The following is a 23833-nucleotide window of genomic DNA, read 5'->3' as shown; positions in this document are numbered from 1 at the left end:
TTTATCAGCTTAGTGTCAGCCAAGAGGACCACCAAGAGAGCTCTCAACCACTCAGTGACAGACAGCTAATGCCAAGAGTCTTTCAGAGCATACAGACACGCTTTAAGCCAGAGGGCTGTATTGACTGAACAGGTTCTTTATTGACCTGAAGGGTCCATGTATCACTGAACCAGTAGAGTTCAATAGCTTTCATCTGCTTCGCAGCATGTGGCTTTTACAGAAAGAGCCAATACAAGTCAGGAAGCACAATTAGCCTCCCAAACGTAGCTGATTCATGGATCAGATGCAGTAGTTGCAGCATGATGGCTAGTGCCTGCATACATTTGCAAGAGGACCACCTGAAAACCAGCTTCATTCATAACTGTCATCAGAACTTGCTTGTTTTCATGCTCCACAAACTCATCTGTAAGAACTGCATCTGTCTTTGGCGCTTGCTGAGTAGTGAATTAAAAACAGCAGCAACTGTTTCTTGTTCATTCAGAGCCTGGAAGCTTTCAGGCAGGTTGAGTAGAAGCAGGGCATTTACCTGAGCAATGTCAGACCATGAAGATTAACCTCATTAAATGCAGCAACTACTTCAGGAGCAGAGCAAAAAATGTTTGAGAATTTTTGAATAAATGTGTGGCGCAAGGCTATCATATCAAAGCAAAGTTAGTAAGTCTCAGATATCAGGTCAAGGATCCCTCAGTTTTAATATGAAGATGGTAAAAAGCTGTTGTAGTGCTCTCTCCTTAAATATTTCCCTTTGGGCTGAGGTCTCAGCTACCCCTCCCTTTCCTTTTCTTCTCTTATTCCTCCCAGCCTTCCTCACCCTCATTCAGAACCAGAACTCACCCCAAACCAAATCCTTCCTTAGAGGCTCTCACTTCCCCTTGATAGAAGAAGCGCCAACATCTCACACAACCTTAATTTCAGGATAGCATCAACTCTTCCTCTGCAGATACTGATGTTTAGATTTCACAACTCTTGAGCAACAGTACCTCTCTCCCACAAGACTGTACGGCCGATAACCCTACTCTGAGGGGGGACAAGCTGACATTGAAAAAGAAAGTCACTGGTTTAACAAAGTGGATCACTCTCCTCGGTAGACTTTGACACGTTGGCTGGAAAGCTGAGAGTTGAGTGCATTATGCAGGACTACGAGTAGGGAGCATTCCCACAGGAAGACGCAAGCTCTACCGAACGAGCACCTCCCAGAGGAAGCTTTGTTTGATTCCGTGCTCAGACGCAAGGAGAGTCTCCTTGTGCACAGTAGGAAAAAGCTGACATTTCATACACGCTGTCAGGAGTGGCAACTCTGACACCCCTTCTGCTTCTGCAGGACGTCCCTGAGCTCAGAGCTGTTCCACAACCCAGATAAGCACTAGAAAGGACAGACAAAACAATGTAACAAAACCAGAATGTGCAAGTTCGGAGATCAAACAAGATGTTAGGAGAGCCAGGGACCGGCTGCTCTGTTCCCACCTCAGGTACTCTCCTCTGGAGTGTGTCTGAAGAGACATCTAGGGGGGAAAAAAACCCAACCAAAAAGCAAAACTTGATTTACCGGCATTGACACAGGTCAGAGGTTTTATCCCAGGCTGGAAGCTTGAACCAGAACCTATCGTCTTCAGTAGAGTAGTTCCTTATGAATTGGTGTTCCTACTCACATGCTCAAGGAATTTTTAGGGTTGACTTTGGAGAGGAATATTAAATGCAAGGTGCTTTCCCTACTCCTGTTTCAGACTCCTAGATAAAGCAAGCAGAGTTTTATAACATTTCAGAGCTACTTGCAGCTACACGAACACCCATTTGCAGCCTCTGGTACCTCCTCCGCACCTCCTTCAAATTGTAGGCTACCCAGCAGCGGCCTTCAGCTGCTCGTGCCAGGGCTTCAGTGCTTTTCAGCTAAAACACGAGGGGAAAAGGGTCAAGCACAACACTGCACCCCCTCTGCCATCTCTCCTCCCCTTCACTGGGGTGACCAGGCCATGTTTCTCTCCTGCATGAGCTCATATCTCAAGCTAGAGAGCCAGATGGCACGTCGCGAGGGCGGCGATCCAAGCTTTCGGCGGTAAAGCTTTACCCCTTGCAGTGGACAGTACAAATATAAATACATGAAAGGAGTCTGATTGTTCAGGAAGGAGCTTTTTAGAGAGCTAGGGAAAAAAAAAAATAAAGCTGAAGATCCACAGCCTTTCAAGGCTGGAGGCAGAGCTGAGGCAGGGGCTGTGCTGATAGGCAGCAAGTTATCAGCAGACAAGCGATTACGGAGCTCTAAGTTGGTTGGAAAGAGATAACCCAGCAACAGAACAAGGATTGCTCAAAGAAGTTGAGAGGCAAGAGGGATTTTAACCTCCAGATCCCCTGTAGAGTCAGGAAGTCACAACGGAGGGAGGATGCAACTGCCAGACATTCCACAAGGAATATTTATAGATAAAGAAACAAGGGCAGTTACGCTTTGAGTACAGGAGGCATCTGCTGGCACAGCAGCTCCGGTAATTAACGCGTCGCTCTCGAGACACCTGGCAGAGCTTTACAGCCATAACTCACGTGAAGCGTACTGCTGGCACTAAGGAGCCCTCACCCACCTTTCTCCCCAGTACCTTAAGGCAGGGAGCAAGTATCCCCCACGAACTACGACCTCAGCTGCTGCCAGGCTGGTTTTTGCCAGTGAAACAACTGGCATTTCCCCCACCTCCACCCGTGGTACCCATTAAGCTGGATGCTGCCTCTCGTGGTTCCTATGCCACAGCACTCCCAGCACTTCTCCCAAATGGAAGACCTTCTGCAGGAGATGGAAAGAAGCACCTCTGCCCCTCCAAAGCTACTTCATTTAGCAAATGTAAGTATGACCTATGGAATTTCAAAGGTTCTAGTCCAGCACCAGCTGATGGCAGCTTGCTTTTCACTGCCCAGCCAGAAAACAAGGGTACTTGTCCCAGCTGATGTCATTGCAAGCTACGATCTTGCTGGGCATCCAACACACCAAGGACCAGCCGGCAAGTGAGCAGCCTTTACCTGCCGCTCTGGGAGGTCAGGGCAGTACTGGAGGGTGCTGCTCTCCTCTCTCCACCCTGACTCAGAGCCACAGTCTGTTTCTGGAGCTGGCCCATCTCCGAGCACCAAGAACTTTCCACTTTGGAAAGAACACGCTGGAAACCAGTTCTTCCTCCTCTTAAAGTTAAGAAATCCAGGCACAAAGTGTTTTCAGAAAGTCATTCGGTGCAAGGATTGCAGTCCCTGGCACACCTGGGGTGTGCAGGATCACAGCCAGCGGCAAGCTTGCACTCTCTGGGGTAAATACACTTCCATTATAATTTTTCACAACAAGAGAAAGATGGAGGCCAGCAACAACCCTGAGGTGACTGGCATCTAATTTTTCATAATTGGAGTATTTATGGCACAGCCATTTGCAGCATCTTGTAATCACTTTACCGCCTCCTTGACCCCTGGCTCCCCCTTATTCTGCATCTCCTAATTGCATCTGAACAAGCAGGAGGGAAGCAGCAAAGTGGATAGATGCAGGAGAGCTGGATGGTTGGTTTGTGATACTTGGAAGGACAGCAGAGGAGTTGCAGAGCCAGGTTTGGCTGTACCCCCCACCACCAGCTTGCTTTGACGTCTCACAGGCTATGAAACAGGAGCCTTCCTCCTCCCTGACACTGGGTAACCTTGAGGAGTCGTCCCTCACCTCCCCAGTTTATTAGGAGGGCACGAGAGATTAACGAGTTCCTTCCAAAGTGTCAAGGCATAATCATTATACACAGACACTGCCCCAAATTCCTGCATACTCACAGCCTCTCCTGGCAGGGTACTGGCAGCTACAACAGTATTTATATTGACGACAAAAGCCCCTGGGTTACACAGCATAAAGCAAGGGAGACGCGGATGCACAGAGGGCCCTGCAAACATGTCAAGCCACAAGCTGCCAGAGAGAGGAGGTACTGGGGTTCGGCAAGGATGACTGTTCCTGAAGGCCACTAACCCCTTGTCTGCCACAACACAAACACTGCCATTCTTTTTCCTCTTTTTCCCCTACAAACTTCTCAGTTGAGTTTCACACTATTCTTCAGCTGCCTGGAGGATGCAGGTTTGGGGACAGCGCTATCCCGTTCACTGTGTCAAGCAGGAGTTGCCCAGAGGGAAAGGAAATATCCAACACTTTGTAACTACTTTGCAGCAGTACAAACGCTAGCGATAAAGCCTTGTTACCTGGGGCTAGCAGGGAATCTGCTTGCTCCCAGTCTCCTCCTTTGCCTTCCCAGTACAGTGCACACCAAACTGGTGCAACAGGCTTCAGAGATCAGCTCTGCCTGAGAGCATTATACCGACTTCAACTTACAAGATAAATCCCAGCTGCATTATTTGTATTTATAGTCCTGCTTACAGAAGCATGAGCCACGTGTGGGATTTGCTGATGTAGTCCAAAAATCCACATTTTTGGACAAGAGCGTCAGTGATCTCACCCAGACATAAAGTGCAATTCAGGAGGATATTAAGAAGTTGCAGACTTATTTAGGAACATAAAGAGATACCAGCCTGTCCAGAGCTGTTTCCTCCACAGCCTCTGGTAATGTTCAGAGTGGCGTAACAGCACAGTTCAGCAGCCTTGGTGCTTTCTACCTGTTTATTAAGGAACTAATGATAATTTCAGGGGAGGAGAGATCAAGACTGCTGTCTTACTCGATGAAAACGCTGATGCGAATCAGGCAGACAGCAAGGTCAGACCTCTGTTTAAAAACAAAAAGCTAGTGCTAAAGCACTGAACAAAACACTGGAAAATATGCTGTTGAGAAAGGCTTGTATTGCACCTCCCAGGGGAGTGCTTAGCTGACTTAACAGGTCTTCTCCGAGTCTGGTTTCTACGATTCTGTCACTACCACTGCACAAAATAACACTGCACGGGGGAAAAGCATTTATTACTTATTTTCTACAAAAGTGTTCCAAACATGAAAGATCTGCGAGTCTGCTGGAACAGTCTAGTCCAAGAAAGGAATTTTAAAAGGCTCTTTTTAAACCTTTACAATTCATGTAAGTGCGTGGGTGATCACAGATATTGGTTCTGACACCCGCCCCGTTCTGCAGAGGTTGGTCTCCGATAGCGAGAGAGAACAGTGTCAGCTTGGGTGCCTCGCTGCCCAAGTCAGCTTACTCTAAAGGACAGCTTTACTCAGGAAAAGCAGCAGCAAGGGCTCTCAGCCTTGCCAGCATGGCTCTGTTGGGCTGTAGTTTGAGCCCAATAAACAGTACTGGTGAGTTCCTAGCTGCAGCAAGCGCACAAAAGCAGAGATACGGACCTGTTGGAGTGAGTCCAGAGGAGACGACAAAGATGCTCAGAAGGCTGGAGCACCTCTCCTGTGAGGACAGGCTGAGAGAGCTGGGGCTGTTCAGCCTGGAGAAGGCTCTGGGGAGACCTTAGAGCGGCCTTCCAGTGCCTAAAGGGGGCTACAGGAAAGATGGGGAGGGACTTCTGACAAGGGCAGGTAGTGATAGGACAGGGGGTAATGGCTTTAAATTGGAAGAGCGTAGATTTAAATTAGATATAAGGAAGAAGTTCTTTACCATGAGGGTGGTGAGGCACTGGCCCAGGTTGCCCAGAGAAGCTGTGGATGCCCCATCCCTGGAAGTGTTCAAGGCCAGGTTCAATGGGGCTGTGAGTGACCTGGTCCAGTGGAAGGTGTCCCTGCCCAGGGCAGGGGGGTTGGAACAAGATGATCTTTAAGGTCCCTTCCAACACAAAACATTCTGTGATTCTATGATGTATCCAGAGCCACTTCTTTGCCCAATTTGTTTAGGTTGCTTACTTCCAAGGTTCATGCCCACCATCCATCACCACATAAGACATCCAAGCACTAAAGTGTGCAGGACACTCTTCTGTGGGGAAGCAAAGCGCATCTGAGCTCACCAGCGGCCTCTGCCCATCACATCAGTCACCTTGCTTCTCTTAATGGCTGGTAGCACCCGCAGCACATCTGGCCAGACATACAAGCAGCAGCACAGCACCCTTCCCTTTCACGCAGCCCTCGCCAGCCAGCTGGAGGTGGCAAAGAGGGAAGGTTTGGCCTTTTGGAAAAGCTCAGAGTCCAAGTGACAGCACAACCCAAGCTCCACTTAAGGAAAAAAAGACTTCTTGTTGTGAAGTGAACAGACAGCTCTGTGCAGAAAACACATTCCAGTCCCCTGCGCTATTGATTTTCCTGTGAAAAGAGACAAGCTAATCCTTTAAACTTAGTTGCTTCAATCCGTGGCCTCACAGTTGCTTCACTACAGTACCAAATGCTCACTCTCCTACCCAGCCCTAGCAGCAGGGAGCCTTGCCTTCTGGCAGATATTTCTTTTACTCAAAATGCAATCCATTACAAGGAAAGGAAAAAAAAAAAACCAAACAAGAAAAAAAAAAAACCAAGAAAAAAACCCACACTCCAGAAGCTGAACTCCAGCTCTTGGGTCACCAGTACAACAAGTTTATATTCCACTTTTCACAACACCGCACTCCTTCTGCCTTTCCTCCTGCCAGGTCAGGAAAAACCTCTTATTCACATGGCCAGTTATTATTTGAAGTTCCCTTTGCGTTAGGAAACACAAGGGGTGTGGGAATCTCTGCAACAGCTAGTTTATCTGTCACAGGCATATGACGAGTGAGCAATCGAAAGAATTTATTGACAGGCCCACAGAAGAAGGATGGATCAGCACAAAGGAGGCAGGATTTATGCCGTATTAACAAGGCTGTGTGCCAATTTCAACCTTATTAGTTTCACCATAAAAAAAAAGCTGAGAATTGCCTTCCCATCCCACACCCAGACACCATTTATTTTAAACTAACTTGGCTCCTGTCCTTCTTCAACCACTTCAGAGCAAAGCAGCAACTTAACTGACCTTACTTTTTGGAAGCTGACTAAATGAGAGGCATGAGAAGACTCCAATCAGCCCCTGAGACTGGGCTTTTAGCCAAGCAAAGCTGTATTTCAGAGGCACCTGTAACAAACAGTTAGGGCTATTGATATTTATGCTTAATGCAGTACTAATTCCTCTTCTGACACAGCAATGGCTCAACATTCAGGTGACTGTACGTACAAAAATGGCATAATATTCTAGACCCTCGAGAGGCTCTTCCCTGTTTTGAAGGCTACCAGAACTCAATCCATGCACAGAGGTAGCTGCCGCCTTTTTTGTACATTTGTTTCTACTTCCATGTCAGTGCCAAAATAAAACCCATCAGAGCATTTGTGGCAGGGAATAGAATGCAGTATTTCTGGCAAAGGTCTTACCATGAATAACTCCTTACAGGACATGCAAGGTGACATGCTAATAGTGCCCCAGTCCTGCTGCATCCTTACTGCTAGCTGGGGTGACCTGGAACATAACAATGCTACAGTTTAAGGAATTTATTTAAACAAGACGATGGTTTCACACCAGCAGGGTAAATGTCCATCAGCTTTCCTTCCTTTCCCCTGGCTCACCCTGGGATCCCAGGGCAAACACCCCAAACCTTTTTGATTGATGTGCTGTGAAATCAGCCCTCCCTGCTCCAGACACCTGCCGCTGAAGCAGCTACCTTGCCCACCACTGGTTCTCAAGCTCTCTAGACACTGAGACCTGTAAGAATAAATATCCAGGAGACAGCAGCTGTGACCCATTTATTAGCGGATGCGGCTGCAGGGCACAGCTGAGGAAGACAGGGCAGAGGAAAAGCACTTGCTGCAAAGGGAACAAGCGGAGGAAATCCAGGTGTCCTTGGAAGGAGCACTCTGCTTGCAGCACTGCTCCAGCTCTGCTTCTCCAGCTCCCAGCTGGCAAGAGATGGCTTAGATCAAGCATGGATATTCAAGTACTGCCATGAAGGGCCTCCTTGTGTCACTGCTGGGAGGTAAAAAATAAAACAAAAAACCCACAAAGAAAGCCCACAGAGGCCAGAAGGCAACCCTGAGCTGAAGACATGGGCAGAGAGGCCACAAGAGTGTCAGGCACTGAACAAGCCTGCCCTAGTGCAGGCAAATGTATCTGGAAAGATCCTTTTTGACCACAAAAATCAAAGGTATCTTTACTCAGAGCACGGGGTGCACGCACACACGCAGAGCAGTCAGGAAGGAGAAATGCCGAGGAGGGAAGCGGAGCACGTACCAGCGGCACAAAGCACGGCGCTCCAGCCTATGGCCAAAGAGGGCCGGAAAGGCAGCACCGCGCCGAGGCAGACGGGACCTGCATCAACACTTATCAGTTCAGCCTTCGCATTTGCCGATTAAGTTCTGCTGGCATTGAGCAATTGTACGTGTCCTCAGACTACCTCCCTGCACAGCCTCCTGCGGCTGCAGCCCGGCCCCGCTCCGGTCGCTGGGTATTCTGATCAGAGCGTCGGGCTGGGGTGACATTGTCCCCTCCTGAAGAGGGACGGTAAGCGCCTGCAAGCCCGCTCATTTTATTCACTGCACAAGCACGTTTCCAACTGGGATAATCTCCATTAAACCATCTGCGCTCCCATCTTCGCTCGGCCCACACCCGCTGGGCTGCCTGCGATACTGCAGCATCTGTGAACCGGCACAAGCGGATGCTGCATCCCTTTCCCAATCAGCTAAAAAACCAACGGAGACTCAGACAGAACAGATGCACCTGGTAGCTTTGACGCGCTATCGAGCCAGGCTACCAGGAGTACCCGTGCCAGTGCCTCTTCTCAAAGGCGTACGGCTCCCTCTGAGAATTTAAGCCATTTCCTTTCCATCATGGGAAGACACCATGCCCCAAATTGCCAGAAGAGGAGGGCTGAGAGGAGGTTTTAGCTACAACGGCTGCCCTGGTGCAGAAGACAAGCACCGTTTGCCAGGTCATGAACGCATTTTGGATCAGACACTCTGAATGGCTGCTGATCCCCAGGATTTAATCTCTTATTTATCTCAGTATCTGCTTTCTAGAAACAGGGACTATCATGTCACATTCCTACATCACTGGAACAGAAAGACAAGAAAGCATTACGACAAGAGATCTGAAACTTAAATCCGCTGCCCCTTCCCCGCAGCCTACACAGAAGATGTCCAGGTGACCTTACAGAGAGCATGATGGAGCGACCGCATTCAAGTGTGAATTCAGCGCAGAGAGAACTCGACCATCGAGACAGCCAAGGGACTCGGGAGTCACTTCAGCTGTCGAGGACATGACAGCACGGTGATAGATCTGAAGCGAAGACAGAAAGCCATCGATTTGCTTTAACTGTAATCAAGTGCTTGCCTTCAACAAGGTCGCTGGGCCATCTAACGCGTGCCTTTCTTCCAACCCATTTGCCCTGCGTGGTTTTGCCCTCACAGGCACGGAGGAGCACAGCAAGGATCGCCTTTTAAACCTCCCAGGACTCCTGTGGTCCCAAAGAAGAGGCAAATATTAGCAGCAAGAGATGGGACAGGAGCAAAAGTCTATTTCAGTATTTCCTGCACTTGCCTTCACTTGTTTGTTTTGCAAGCCTTTATTTTCCAAGGTAATTTACAAACAAGAAGCAAGATAACCATTTGTTCAGACAAAGGTTAATAGGAGCCTAGTAGTCTCTGAAGACTCTGCAGTCACATTTAGGTGTGAAATTCTGGAGTAGCAATAAAGATGCTGCACAGACAAGCAAGTCTCAAGAGAAGGATTTAATCTGTCTAAATATTCTCATTATGTACATAGTTTCAGCTTCTATTCACAGCTATCAGAGCAGAGACAGCTTCCAGAGGCCTTTTTGGACAATAAACCATGAAATAAGATTTTTACATCAGTCATTATTCCCCTCTCCATCCCCAGCTCAAAGAATCAATGTTTGAAATGTTTTTTGTTGAAAAGACGGCACAGCCTTGGGAGAGAAAGAGTCAACAGGAGAAAGGCAGCACAGATCTTTGGCAGACTGGTAGGACTTGGCACAGAAGAGCTCCCATTGGCACCATTTTCCCAGAAAACCTCAAATAGATTATCTGTCCCAGTAGTCCAAAAACGGCTTTCTGTGGGGCCACATACAGAGTAAGAGATCTAGCACTACATCCAGAGACCTGCTTCACTGGAACATGGAAGAGGTTCCAGTTACATCCACCCATCTTGCTCCTAAAAGTCAGTGAAAACCTCAATACAGTACTAAGGCAAGGTGAGAAACTATAGGCAGGCATCTAGGACAAAAGGGCTGATCCAAAAAACTCAGCTGCTTTCTTTTGGGATTGCAGTGTCCATCTGTCCCCTTGCCACAGGGGAACTTAGCCTGCAAAAAGAGACCTTGTTTGTCCACTGAAACGTGGAGCCTGAATTATTCCAACAAACAAGAATTTAACGAAGAAAAGTCGAGAAAACAGAGTAAGTTCTCTAGAGGCTACGATCCCCTGGAACTGAGAGAAAGAGCTACGCTCTTGATGCATCTCACCCCTCCTCACTTCCATGTTGCCTTTTCGCCTTCAGACAGGCAGGTGTCAGCTATTCTTGCACATCCAGGACTCCGTTTCTATACATAAGAAGCCTGGACAAAATTTGTAGAGATAGTTACAGTATTTTGCACTATTAATTTTTTTTGCTTGAAGTCAAATGACTTTCTACTCTGCCCTCCCATCCCCAGGTCTTTCTCAGAAAGTTTAAGAGCTCTAACTACTGGTCACTAGTTGTCCACATTGCAAACAGGACAGCAGGGAAAAAATATGAACCAGCACAGCCACTTCAGAGGCAGCCCAATCTTGAAAACTGTGTCAGAATGTTTTATAAATGATTACATCTCTTATCTCTCGCTATGGAAGTCATCATCATTTTTGTTTTCTGGAGAATAAAACCACACAGGTCAAGCAGGGAGTGGGACCAGCAGAGCTGGAGGTAGAACAAGCCCCAGTTTACTCCCATACTCGTCCAGTAAGAAGCATTAGAGACGTGAACAGAAAACCACAACTTGGAGGTAAGCCTGACACCCAGCAGCCTCCTGAACACAGTGACTGCAGGTCGTGCCCACCCCTCCCAGCAACCCACCACAGACTGGTATGTTCTCCCACAAACACTCCCTTCTTAGTTCTAAAAGGGAGCAGAGAAGAGCACTGAAACCCTCATCTCAATTACCGAGCAGGCAAGGATTAACCACTACCAAAGACTTCGCAGATATTTGTTCTCCAAATCCACAAGAGAAGACAAGCAGAGGGAAAAGCTCCTCTGAGAGTTATGCACACAGACAGCAAATCTAATGCTTACACAGTCTTAATTTTTTAATTTTTCAAGTCCTAACAACAATTATCTTCATGAATTATAGACATAATATCTGAGAGAGGCAGGCAGTAATGAATGCGTGTCTGCCTTTTCCAACTAGCTCCTTCTGCTGGGTCAGGGAGAGTTATTGAAATTCAGGAAGGAAAGCTTCAGTCTTCTGGAAGTTTTAAAGAAACAGATCAAGACACAATTTAATAAAGCAGTAATATTTCTCTTAAATAATTAACTAGGCTTTGACAGTCACTAATATTTCTGAGGCCTAGCTCTTACTTTTGCAATAACGTTGAAACAAGTGCACTCAGGGATGAGATCCACTGCAGGTCCAAAATGTACTAACTGCAAAATTGCTTCAAATAGTCTTTACCTCTGGATTTCTCTGCACACACACGGCCACCTTCACTCATTTTTCTTTATTTCTCACCGAGACCCTTAACAGAAGCCACGCTATGCAGCACTTCCATACTTCCCCTCTTCTCATTTTGCCCTACTGACATCTGTCTCCAGGTATGAGCACTCAACTCTCCCCAAGCTCAAGAGAAGCAGCGTTTATCATCCTTTGGGAAAAACCTTGGTTGCACAGCAGAACCACAGCACAGTAATGGATGCAATAGACAATCCTAAACTAGACAGAAAGCTATTACTAAAGCAGGATATAGCACTGGATATTGTTTAAGTGAGCTGTTTCCATCATCTCTCAAAAAGCAGATTCTCCTGCAGCATAAACAATTTTATTCACATAAAGAACGCACTCAAGAGCTTAATATACTCCAGCATATTGACAACAATTACCTCAAAGCAACAATTACTTAGCCAGCCACTGAAAAAACCCCACCCTTTGGCACGGACCCATCACCTGCTTAAGCAATATAAAACTACACAACAAGGACAGAACTCTACTTAAACTCAAAATCAAAAGGATTATTTTGATGGACACCAAATTAAAACATAGCCGTATCACCAAGAACAGAGAGGGGGTATTTGGCCAATAGGGTAAGACTGAACCGAAAGCTTCACACCTCTCTTGTTCACTTGAGCCACGTTATCTCTACAGGAAAAAGTCCCCACTCACTAGAAGCAAAGTTTAAATGCAAATAATTGTCATCCCAGTTTGAGAAACTCACCAGATACAGCCTGTACGCATCGATCCGTCGAATTGGCCCCCAGCACTTGTCCGTATCGTTATACTTTGTGCCATCTCCAACATTGCAAGAGTGGTTGCCAATGGCACTGCTGGGAAAGGAGGGAGAAACAAAAGGCAGTAATTAACTCCTAGCAGATGTCTTCCCCTCTCCTGCATTCAGGAGGAATAGTCAGAGACCTGAAGTGTCCATTCCTCCCCTCCCTCCTTATATTTTCTGGACTGTGTAACACAGCAAGTCGCTGATTAGCACACATTTAAAGGCAAATTCTCAGGTTGCCTACAGTTACTCAAGTTTGGTCATTTGGTCATCAAACTAGCACGTTTAGGTCTTACATGGATCACTATGGTTTTCCATTTCCAAGCCATGTGTCCAGATCCAGCCCAGCACAGATTTGATCAAACCAATCTCCTTCATTACCTGTTTGTTTGAGATAGGAACTGGTCTCAGTCCAGAGCTAAGCCCAGGTAATGTCACCACACACTGTTTACAGGCTTGGTAAGCATCACACCTCTCAGCTCTTACCCAAAGAGTCAGAGAAGCTAAAATATTGCACAGAGCATCACAACCGAACTATTGAGCAACACAAGTCCTGTATCTGCAAGTGCTGAAGCTGAAGCACCTCACACCTGAGGACTCATCTGAAATCAGGTCAGCCACTTTTCAGGCAGGCAGCAGCACTCGGGTGGGGAATATAAAACAACTTCACCTTCCCACCCACAAGCGATGAGCTGTCCCTGAGTCATTTCTCCACTCTGGTCTTCAGAAAGTAGAGCTGATCCCAGTCAGACTTATCACCCCATCAAAACCAAAAGCCTGCTCTCTTTTCTGTTAGCACACAACCCCATAGCAGTAAGCACACTTACCAGGTCACTTGCATGAGAGAGACCGGTACAGCTGCTGCGTAGATGGCCAGGTCCCCGTAGAGGTAGATAATTATGCAGAAATAGAAGAGGTTGACACCCACTGCAGGAAAAGAAAATATTGTACAGAGATAGCAGAGTACACAGCGATTCTTGAACTCTGCACTTCAAATACACAAAACCTTTTCAAGGTCTTAAGAACAGATCACCGTTTGCCTCCATAGTTTATTTCTTTCTGCGGGAAACTCCACCCAAAGGTCACAACAGCAGCTTCAGGATCTCAGCCACAGCACAGGAACTGACAGGACATGAAGCGCCTCAGAGCTCAACTCTGCCTCCTTCAACACCTGGCCCTAACACCTGGCCCTCTCGTTCAAGCACACGCTCCAGTCGCTGGTCAAGACCAACAGGTCTCAAGTCATCTGCCAGATGAAGCTGTCAACTTGGAACAGCCACAGGCAAACATCTAAGCTGATGCTCACAGACTTGGTGTGAGCTCACACAGCTTGACGAACAGTGAAATGAAGAGAGAAGATGCTTTTAGTCCTCTGCCAATTCCAAACCCTCTGCTCGCAAACCTGCAGAACTTTCACATCAGGAATTTGGCCCCGCAGAGCTCAGGTTCCACAGGGCTGAAATGGAGCTGCTTTGGGAGATTCCTTACCATCAGCAACTCGAGCCAAGGTTCAAACCTGCAAAGCTTTAAAAGTGTTTCTGCAGCCCTCTTACCCTACCACCACAGTGTACGCTGTTCCTGCCCCATACTGTTTTCTTGGGTTTGTTTTGATTTGGTTTGGTGTTTTTTGTTTCTTTTCTTTTCAAGCTTGCCTTGCCTTCACCTACAAGATTAAAAAAGCCTCACACAAGTTAATTGGGTGCACAGAACAGCCTTACTGGGACACAAGATGACACTGCTGTGGAGGGCTAAAATCTGCAGGGATAAAGAAATGCTTGATGAGACCCTGAGATTCTTTTCTTCCAAGCAAGTCAGTATAAATCTCACCAAGGGAAAACAAACTGGAACATATTTTAGTTCACAGACAGTTGAGCTAGAAAAAAAAAAAGCCTCGGAAGGCGACATTGAAGGAAAACAGCTCACGGAACCTGCCCATACTTTCAGGTTGCTATGCCACCTGATGCTTCATCTTAACACAGCTTGAGGAAATCTGTTCACCTTTCCCAGCCTCGTATGTGACAACTATCAAACAAGGACAGCACTACTGCAGGAACGTGGACTAATATTTTTACAGTGCTTGGACGCCCCAAAGTTTTACCATGTTTTCCCATTATACTGCCGCTGGATCTCTGGATGTCAGGAAACATTAATAGGCTTTCTCCTTCATTTAAAATAAATTATTCAATATGCTGAGCCTACTTAGCATAAAACACTCCTTAAAAAAGGGCTGTATCGGGAAAGGAGCAGGAAAGCTTCCCTGCTTCTGTAAAGCAGGGAAGTATGTCAGTACTCTAGAGTTGTTCCTGGTTTGTCTAAGACAAAGGGAGATCTTACAGAAATTGCAGATAATTTCATGCAGTTCCCCCCTTGTTTTCTTCCTCGCTGAAAGGTTTAAGATGGCTTCACAGCTCAGGAGTCTCTGCATTGCTCTGAAGATGGCAACAAACAACTTACCGGTTTTCTCCAATTTCCCATTCAAAAGAATTGAAGGTTATAACAAATACCTGACATAGGACAGAATTTGCAAGACACACTAAGCACAGGACTACACAGACTCAGATATAGATTCTGTTTTGGGATCTGCTACTGATCTCAGGCCTCAGCTGCCCCACACACACAAAATGAGGTTAACGCAACCAGTTAAGCCACAGCAGCACCACCAGGTACCCACCAGCACATGCTCTATCCCTGTTCCAGTGACAGCTTCTCTGTCTGTGGGATGTCCAGGTGACACTCCTCTCCCAAACTCATCCTCTCAAATGCAGGAAGACTTTAGCATTAGTTCTTTTATAAACTGCTACTGACCCTCCCTGATCAATACTTTCATTACTGGACATAAAATGGGAAACAAAGTCAATGACTTCCTGTGGGGAAACAGCATAATAGATGTGCCCAGAATCCATTATTGCAATAAATGACTGCTCAGCCCCAGAAGAAAGCACACAACATTGCAAATTAAAAATTAAATAATTTTTTTTTAAAAAAGCAAACAGTTCTTCAGAGCCAGCTCTTTTGAAAGAGCAAACAGGCCCTTCACAGACTAAACCTAAAGCAGCTCCCTTTAAGAAAGCAGACAGTCTGAAATTGAGATTTATCCCCAGCTTACCTCCCAGAACTGCAGATTCAACTCCTGTCAGATTGCTGAAAATAAGAATCAGTCAAGAGAAATGAGTGGAGAACTCACTAGAAATCAGAGGCTTTGAGGTGTATCGCAAAGCTTTCACCAGCCTTCCCGCCGAAGGCTGCAAAGTCCTCAGGCACCTTGGGTTTGGATCTACACTTTGTATATTATGAGCAAAAACCCACCCAGACATTTGCTAGTGGTGAAACTGCAGAGGTTGGTGCTTGAAGCCAGGAATTCCCAAGCATGGCTCAGTTTCTCAGCCCGAGGCAGTTATGACTGGTCACTGAGCAACTGCCCTTATTGAAGGCCTTTCTGTGCAACCGCCAGAAGGAAGCAATTCACCAAGGATCTGCAGAGGGAGGTACACGTCTCTTCTCTGCAACCGTTCAGCAGACCAGAGGGTGTCTCTGAACCAGGACTCAGCAGCAGTTTAGGGATGGAGCTTCACTGCTGAGCAGAGAGGAAGGGAAAGCAGCAAAGGAGTTACAGCTGCCCCAGACCCTTTGCTGTTCATACCTCTCATCTCATCTGGAAGTCACAAGCCACGGTCTGCAACTGTTCCAGCTGCTTTCCTCCAGAGAGATTCATCCCTTTGCATTGGGCTGAGTAGGTCCTGGGGAGGATCTCTAACACAGAAATCAGATAACTCTGGCTAAAGCAACATTAAGAAGAGGGATTAAGATTTAGAGTACTAAGCAGTTTATATCACTTCGCTAGGAAGCGTACCTCAGTGCCTGACCAGAGGGAGGACACGTATTTCGAGCACCCTCTACTGACTGAGCAGCAGCCAGCATCACGGCAGCGAGGTCTAGGAGGCAACCACCCAGCCTGGCTTTGGGGTGCTGTTACCATCTCCCTCTGAAGCGCACACAAAGCAGGAGCTTTCTGGAACTTGCTTATGGGACCACTCTACCTCTGGTGATTCCCCAAGCCCTCCTGCAGCTCTACAGGCCTCTACAGCTGGATCTTCAGCAATACTGCTAAGATCTGTTACATTGTGCTTGCTCTCAAAGCATTTCCAAATACCACTCCCCAGAGGGTGATGGAGAGACAGGGAAGAGTCTACAGTATTTCTTCACATGCAAGAAAACTTGCATAAAGTCAGAGCAACCCAGTGCTGTAGGCAAGCATATTTATGGGTCTCCAATCCACATTCAAGTCACCTGTCCTCTTCTCTGACTAGAAAAGTGGCAGCCTGATCCAAGGTGGATTATTTGTATAATCCTAAGCGATTTAAATCTACAAAGGCCCAGAAGAGGAATGTAGGGAAATTAAGAAGTTTTTTCAATTGGACTTTAAAATCAGCAATCATATAGTTCAAAGAATCTTCACTTCTTAAGCCTAGCCGTCCTTCAGAGGCAAGAGTCTTACACTGGCATAAAGCTGATGTAATGTAGTGGAAAAAACCAGCCCATCACATCTTTGTAAGGTGGCCAGTGAACAAGAGAAAATGTCACTTTCCATAAGAAATGGGGCCTGACAGCCTCAAAACTGCACAACCATGGTGTCTGATGATTTTCTGGCTCTGCACAGCATTTCAAATGTACTGTTTTACAAGTTTCAAAATGCCTAACGTTGTAACTTGCATTTCTGTCGCAGACAGCAACGAACATGACTTTATTGCAGTACAGTTACAAGCTTGTTCCCTGGCATACAAGAGCCATTTAAAAGCAAAAAGATAAGACATCTGCCTATCATATGCAGACTGGGGACTCGTTCGGCAGTTCATGTCCCAGCAGCTCTCCTGGTGACTTCCCAGACACACAAAATTCTCAGAAGCTCTCCCCAGAAGTCTCTCTCCTTCAGACTGGTACTTATGGGGTTTAGGGAAGCCCAAACATCTTATTCTCAAATGCTATAACCAAGATGGAACTGACAAACACTACAGTTGGGCTCTACTGCTTTAGACAGTGGAGATCATAGAGGACAAATGCCGTTCAGAGTTAGGGTAAGGGCAGTCAGAAAAAGCACTGACTTAACACTTACCTGTCTCAAGAAATCAAGCCCATAAACACTCTTTGTAGAAACACTACACACAGAGATGACTACAGTCCACAGAGAGAAGGAATGACACTTTTGCATGGAATCATCACAAACTCAGGATGCAAACCCACACTGAGAAGCACGTAAACTTAAGGAAAAGCCATACACACAATGTGCAGGAGGACCTGAAGGGAATTCTGGAAGTGTGACTCACTTACCTTTATTGAAGAACATGGAAGCCATCTGGCCCATTTCCACCCTCTCAGTGATTTCAAAGATATTGGGTGAGCCACGTCTCTCTGCAAGTTGAAAATAAGAAGTGTTTAAACCAGTCCCTCCAATAAACCCAGAGTCTGAAGACACTCAGGAAGCTCTGTCGACAGTTTGAAGGACAGCATATAGGATTCCTGAGCTGCAGAGTCACTGGTCCAATTACTCTGCTGAAGTTAGTTTAAAAGTGTTTTCAAAGTAAGATGTTCTCATGTTAGTGACCTAGAAGGAAAAGATCTTTATCAGACTGCACAAGGTGAACTGAATTCTCAATGAGTCTTATCTTGCAAGTGCTAAGGACTTTGGATGTAAGCACATGGAATTAAGGGTGAAATGGACAGAAGAGTACTGCTCCGCTTGCTGGAGCCCAATGGGACACTGTCTTCAGAGAAGAGTGAAAGTATGAACTGAGTACTTACGAACTGACAGGATAGGTCGTGTCTCTGCTCGATCGTAGCCGTCTTGGAGGAGAACATCATTGTCAGATACTCCAGAGGAAGAATCCTCGTCATCATCATCCCCCTGGAAGAAAAGACCAGACCACTGTTGAGATGTTGGCTACCCACAGTACAGACTGGCACCACCAGTGTCACGTTCTCACTCCCAGAAACTCCAAGGAAGATACTAAACCGGGATGAGCAGGACATACAAGCAAAGGCACACCAGGGACCCCTTGGTCTGAGGGTGGGATGCTGTGGAGAGCAGAAGAGGGCACTAGCAGAGCAGGCTGAAGCGAGTGACAGGCTCTGCTGTCCTAGCCTAGGTCATGCACACAGCAACTCATGTAGTGATATGTGGCACAAGGAAGTTAGAAACTTCTGGCAGATCTGCAGGGCTGCAGAACTGGTAGAAAAAAAGAATCCAGATATACACAGTGCAAACAATTATGCCTCACACTGATCCAGAAAAGCCACCAAAGCCAGGATCCAAAAAGCCACAAGTAAGTTCTACAGCAAGGACGTACTTCAGGACTGTCAACTCCCTGGGATACAGCCTGAGTGAGAGCAAGGACATCCCAGCCTGTCCCAGTTAAATGACCTGAGATCAGCAAGGATTTTTAGACCTCAGCACACTCCAAATGGCACCAACATATTGGCTGCCATCTCTCCTCATTCACTGAGCAGCGCTTCTGGGCAAGCAGAGCACAATCAGTAAGAAACGTGAACAGCACAAGAGATTTTTCAAAGCAGAAGCAGAAAATCCTGTCTTTAATGAGCAACCCCACAGGGAACTAACAGCCATACTTCATATGGCAAAGTTAAGTACAGTAGAAATTTATTCCTTTAAAGTTACTAATGAGGCAGGGCAAAGATGCAGAGGAATCTCAGGCAAGTCCAACAGGAAAAAAAGAACAAGAGAAAATAGAAAATTAAATCCTACACAAACCTTGCGTTTTTCCATTCTCTTCCATCGCAGCTGGGCATTTGCAGCAGCCATGGCTTCCACCACAAAGGTTGTAGTCATATAGCTAGAGAGAGAAATCCGATTTACATCAACAATAGTCAAGAACTGTCACTGAAGGGAGATGAAGAATGATTCCCATCTGTTCCTAGGAGCTCACAAGCAAACCAAAACAACCCTTTCACCAGCTCCCCACACACACACTGCGTTTTTGGTACAGTGCTTCATCTCAGTTTGCTGCTCCCTTCTGTTCTTGAGATTAAGGTGTTCCAGCAGACCGCAAAATGCAGTAAAATATAACATGCCTTCAGATATAACACAACACTTCAAATATCTGGAAGGCACCTTCCTAGTGTTTCTGTGAATTGAAGGAGACAAAAGGACTTCCCTCTTTGTTAGAAAGCAAGCTTCCTTCCCCTTTTTAGGGTCTAGGATGAACACAGTACTATTCTGAAGCTTTGCCTGTGGCAAAGGCGTTACGGTCCCTTAAAGAATATTACAAACGGCATCAGGAGCAGAGCAGATCACATGTGCATGCAAATACGCTGTGCTGGAGGCCAGGGGAAAAGCTGTCCAGGGAGACAGCGAGAGCCACCGATAGAAGGAATATCATGATCTCAGCTAAAACCAGTCCTATAATTTAAAAAAGAAAAAAAAAACAAACACATCAAATCAATCTTATTTAAGGCTTTAAAGTGGTTTCTCACTGCTTCAGGAACTGGACTCACTTATCCAAGCTCAAAGAAGAGCTTAGTTTTGCAAGAATAAAAGAAAGCAGCTCTGTCCTGAGGCCGATGTAGCAATTTCCGCCTAGACTCTTCTTGCCCTGAAGGGTCCTCAGCAGGCAGGAGGAAGTCACAAGCACCAGAACAAAAGCAACAGGGTGACACAGCTCCCAAGGCACACAGCACTTTGAGCTGTCTTCTCAGTCTAATCCAGCGCGGTTTTGGTACACGGGTTTGGAGGTTTGTGCTCTCCTGCTGACCTTGAAGGGTTGCCTGCTGGTGCCGAGTTTCAGTGAATTTCTGCTTTTAAACTACTGTATCTAAAAGGAATTGCTTCCAAAGCTCCCAGTTGCTGGTACTCCCACAGTTTACATTTTATCAAGCCTTTGCAGCATATAGCTTTGAGGTGGGGAATTTACAAGCATTACTACAGTCAGTACTGACCAGACAGTACCTCTATAGAGCAGCACCAAACAGATCCAAAAAGTGCTGCCTCCAAATCAAAGGCACATTCAGGCTGACAGAGCTGGTTACTGACAAGAAAGCAACTTCTAAATTCTGTCCCTGCAAATGGCAGGAGAGGATTTTGTTTTATTTTATTTTAAAACCAAGTAAGAAGCAAGCAGGGATTCACAGCCCATCAGAAGACAGCAATTCTATTAATAACTACTGAGACATCACTGCTGTATCGACAGCCTCCAGCTCCACCTGCCGCTCCAGCGGGGAGACATCTGGGCAGAAGCTCCTGGCGAGCCAGCGTCAAGATCATGAGACTAGCTCCAAGGTCTCGAGCAGCAAAGGTGTGGGGAGAAACAAGATAGGCTCAGCTATACAGTAATTTGTTTTCCTGACACTCTTGCAGCTGCCCAGAGCACTGCCAGAAGCCAAGAGAAAGCTAACACAACAGATCTGCATCTCATTTGCAAGTCACAAAGCAGAGAAATGAACCCCTGTCACCTGGTTAGTGTTTGGGGAACCGATCTGGGAACCGATCCGTGACAGAGGCAAGCGTGGGATGTATCCACAGGAAGGACTGTGTCAAAAAGGGAAGCTGGGAGAAAGGTCCCAGAAGACTTTGTACTAGAGAAAAAGCCTTTCCCATCAGTCAGATGGGATGTAGCAACATCTTGCTGGCAGTCAGAAAATGCATCCTTCCAAACAAGGTCCACAGCCAACACAACCACAGAGAGCAATGCTCAAGCAGCAGAGGGACAGGATCACTTGGAAAAGCAGCAAAAGTGTTTGCACTGTCTTTATAGCCCCACCCAAGCGAATCCCCCAGTCCCCTAAAGACACATACTCACACCCTACCTCATAAATCCCAGGAACATTAGGAGAACGAGGCTGACAAGCCAGCCTGCTGTCGCAAAGGCCTTCGGCATGGTTAGGGCTCCCGTCCCAACGATGAGGTTGAACATGTAAACCAGACCAACCTGCAATCATCCACATAATCCAGTGTGAGAGCTTGCGGCTGTGCCAGAGATCAGCCAAGACACCTCACATGCATACCGATTTAAATAGAGAGAGCAAGCATCTTGGGAGCAAGCCCAAGCTAGAAATAAATATAGGAAGGGATTGATAACTGAAGAGAACAAAGCGAGCGTCAGCACATTTCTGGAGAAACTGATATTCCTCTGCATTTTTCTAATTATTTTTAAGTATTTTTTTTTCTTTCTAACTTTTAAAGTTAGAAAGCACATGAGCTTTTTGTTTGTTTGCTTTCAAATCCATCACCTTCTACCAGAAGGCTCTACAGTGTGGGTTGAGGTCTTTCTTTGTTTTCAGACCCAAACCTAAGCAGTTATGACCACGTACATAACCTCCTTTTCATAATCTCTTGTTCTTCTTTATTCTTAGTCACGCAGGAAATATCTAAACAGAATTCCAATTCAAAGCCTGCTTGCCATTTCACCAGCAAGCAGCTGAGCACATTCTGAAGAAGGGAGATTTTACTTCTGGAAGGTAAAGGGTTTTATTTTCTCTGGCAATGAGCTTTTTTCTGCCCAGTGGCAAAACATAACCGTGTACCTGGACAGGACCACCATCGACTATACATTTAGCGGAAGTCAAGTCTGCCCCAGAGTGCTTTTTTCTAAATAGAGGAAAGCCAGTAAAGAACTGTGTCTGAGGATACTTTTCTGGGCATGGAGCAATCAACATAGGAGAACTATTTCCCAGAGACCCTGCGAGCACTCCTGCCCTACATTCACTGACATAAGCACAGCAAATTCATCTTTTGATGACTCTCCCAGAACGATGAAAAATCAGCCAACCGCTGCAGCTTGCAGGAAAGTTCCTTTCCTTCAGCTGGCACAGCTGTCATTCCCCAAGCACAACTCAAGTGCCCAGGGCCATGACTCACTCTCCAGTGAAGGACTCTTGAAAAAACCCCTCAGGTGATTTTCCTTGACTTCGGTCAAGTAGACAGAGAACCGTGCCTGTGTCTGGCTAAACACCTTCAGGGAAAGAGGAGAGCGCTACACCTTTGAGATTAGACTCTAGGAAATTCACACAACACTCACATAACATGAGAGCAGGTGACACCTTTAGGGTCCAGACATCCCAGTTACTGCCTGCTTCTCTGTTTTCTCAGTCGTGACCTATTTCTGCAGCCTAATAACCAGTTCTTCTAAATTCAGTCATTAACACGGGGATGAGAATTTTAAACCATTTGAAAGGCAACACACAGAATTCAGGACTGGTTCTATATTTAGTGAGTTTGCTTCAGAAAAAAAAAAAAAGTTTTCAAAGCACTGTTTTTAACAGTTGACGCTGTATGAATACCTGTGGCTATGAGAACCAGTATTTCCAGTAACAGAGGAAAGCAGTAATTAGCTCTGTAGTTTTACAGGATACCACATTACAAGGAAGAAAGATTTTAATTACTGGTTTTAAGTGAAGTGGTTTCAAACAAATTACTACAACAGCTACAAATAAGTAAACTTTAAAAAATTCAGAGGAAAACATTATGCCAAGTCAAAAAAAGAGACACAAAGTGGGATAGTTTCCACATCACAATCCCCACCGTTTACGCTAGCTTCACATGACAATTTCGGTTGATGGAAACATTAAAAAAGTGTAAGGAAAGCGAGCAGAAGGATACAAGAGCTGGTATGGGGCGTGAAGCTCTTTTTAACACTTTTAGAACTATACCTGAAGCAAACATCGTCCCTTCACAGTACATAAAGGGGTTTGTGACATAAAAAACCCCACCACCTACAAGCATTTTAAAGTGCTCTTTGACCTCCACCGTATCTTGAAACACTGAGGTTATGTCCACGAGGCAGCAGGAAATGAAAACACAATGCTGAGAGAAGAGGATTTTAAAAACACTTCTGAGCAAAGACAAACAGCGGTACTTACGTAGGGAGAGTAAAGCTCTCCCGTATCGGTAATGCCACCGGCCATGCTGGAGACGGTGGGGAGGCTCGGAGCAAAGTGGGGAGGCTGTTTCCAACTTCTGTTGCCTTTAACCTAGGGAAACATCATAAAGGTGTGTTAGCTTTGCCAGAAAGAGGAGGAATTCAGACGTCAGCTGTTACACATCAGTCTTCTGACATTTGAACAACAGAGGATTTCAGCAGAGCCTTGCACTTCGGCCAGATATACCCCCCTCACCAGCACCACTCGGTTCAAGAAGTCCACCACTTGGCTCAATGTTCTACCAAGAAGTCCTCCTACCCGTTAAACCAGTTTAAGAGTAACCAAAAGGCCCTGCCCTTCCACAGCACATGACGACAAAACTTCACCTTCCCCAAACAGCCAGAGGGGCTGTTTCAGACACTAAAACCTCAAGAGGAAGAATGCCTGCCTTGAGGATGATCTCATACCGCTGCTTCTCACACAGCTACTACTCTTAAGAGAGCACGTGCCTCCTGCGACTCGAAGCAGTGAAAAAACAGCCTACAGTCTCCTCATAAACTCAAGTACAGAAATAAGCAGACAAATTCAAATACCAGACCTCTGAAAAACATCCCAAGAAG

At 46.2% G+C, this 23833-nt stretch overlaps 1 protein-coding gene across 4 annotated transcripts in view; it reads right to left on the bottom strand.

The window, feature by feature from the left end:
* The window catches only part of SLC38A12 (solute carrier family 38 member 12), a 42632-nt gene that overhangs the window by 17877 nt on the left and 922 nt on the right, over positions 1 to 23833 (bottom strand). For 2 of the 4 annotated variants that reach the window (XM_086762093.1, XM_086762094.1), the window contains exons 2-8: positions 23214 to 23324; positions 21162 to 21283; positions 19111 to 19192; positions 18144 to 18246; positions 17673 to 17753; positions 13175 to 13274; positions 12291 to 12399 (exon numbers count right to left, since the gene is read on the bottom strand). In XM_086762093.1, coding sequence (XP_086618219.1) covers positions 12291 to 12399; positions 13175 to 13274; positions 17673 to 17753; positions 18144 to 18246; positions 19111 to 19192; positions 21162 to 21283; positions 23214 to 23258 — 642 coding nt within the window. In that variant the 5' untranslated portion in view covers positions 23259 to 23324. Of the gene's footprint in view, positions 1 to 7250; positions 7336 to 12290; positions 12400 to 12643; positions 12729 to 13174; positions 13275 to 15018; positions 15746 to 17672; positions 17754 to 18143; positions 18247 to 19110; positions 19193 to 21161; positions 21284 to 23213; positions 23325 to 23833 lie in introns of those variants that run through there. The other 2 variants (XM_086762095.1, XM_086762096.1) reach the window with 2 other exon arrangements.

Source organism: Chlamydotis macqueenii, chromosome 18 (genome assembly GCF_036417535.1).
Source record: "Chlamydotis macqueenii isolate bChlMac1 chromosome 18, bChlMac1.mat, whole genome shotgun sequence".
NCBI classification, from domain to species: Eukaryota; Metazoa; Chordata; class Aves; order Otidiformes; family Otididae; genus Chlamydotis; species Chlamydotis macqueenii.
This window is presented reverse-complemented; position numbering and strand designations above follow the sequence as displayed.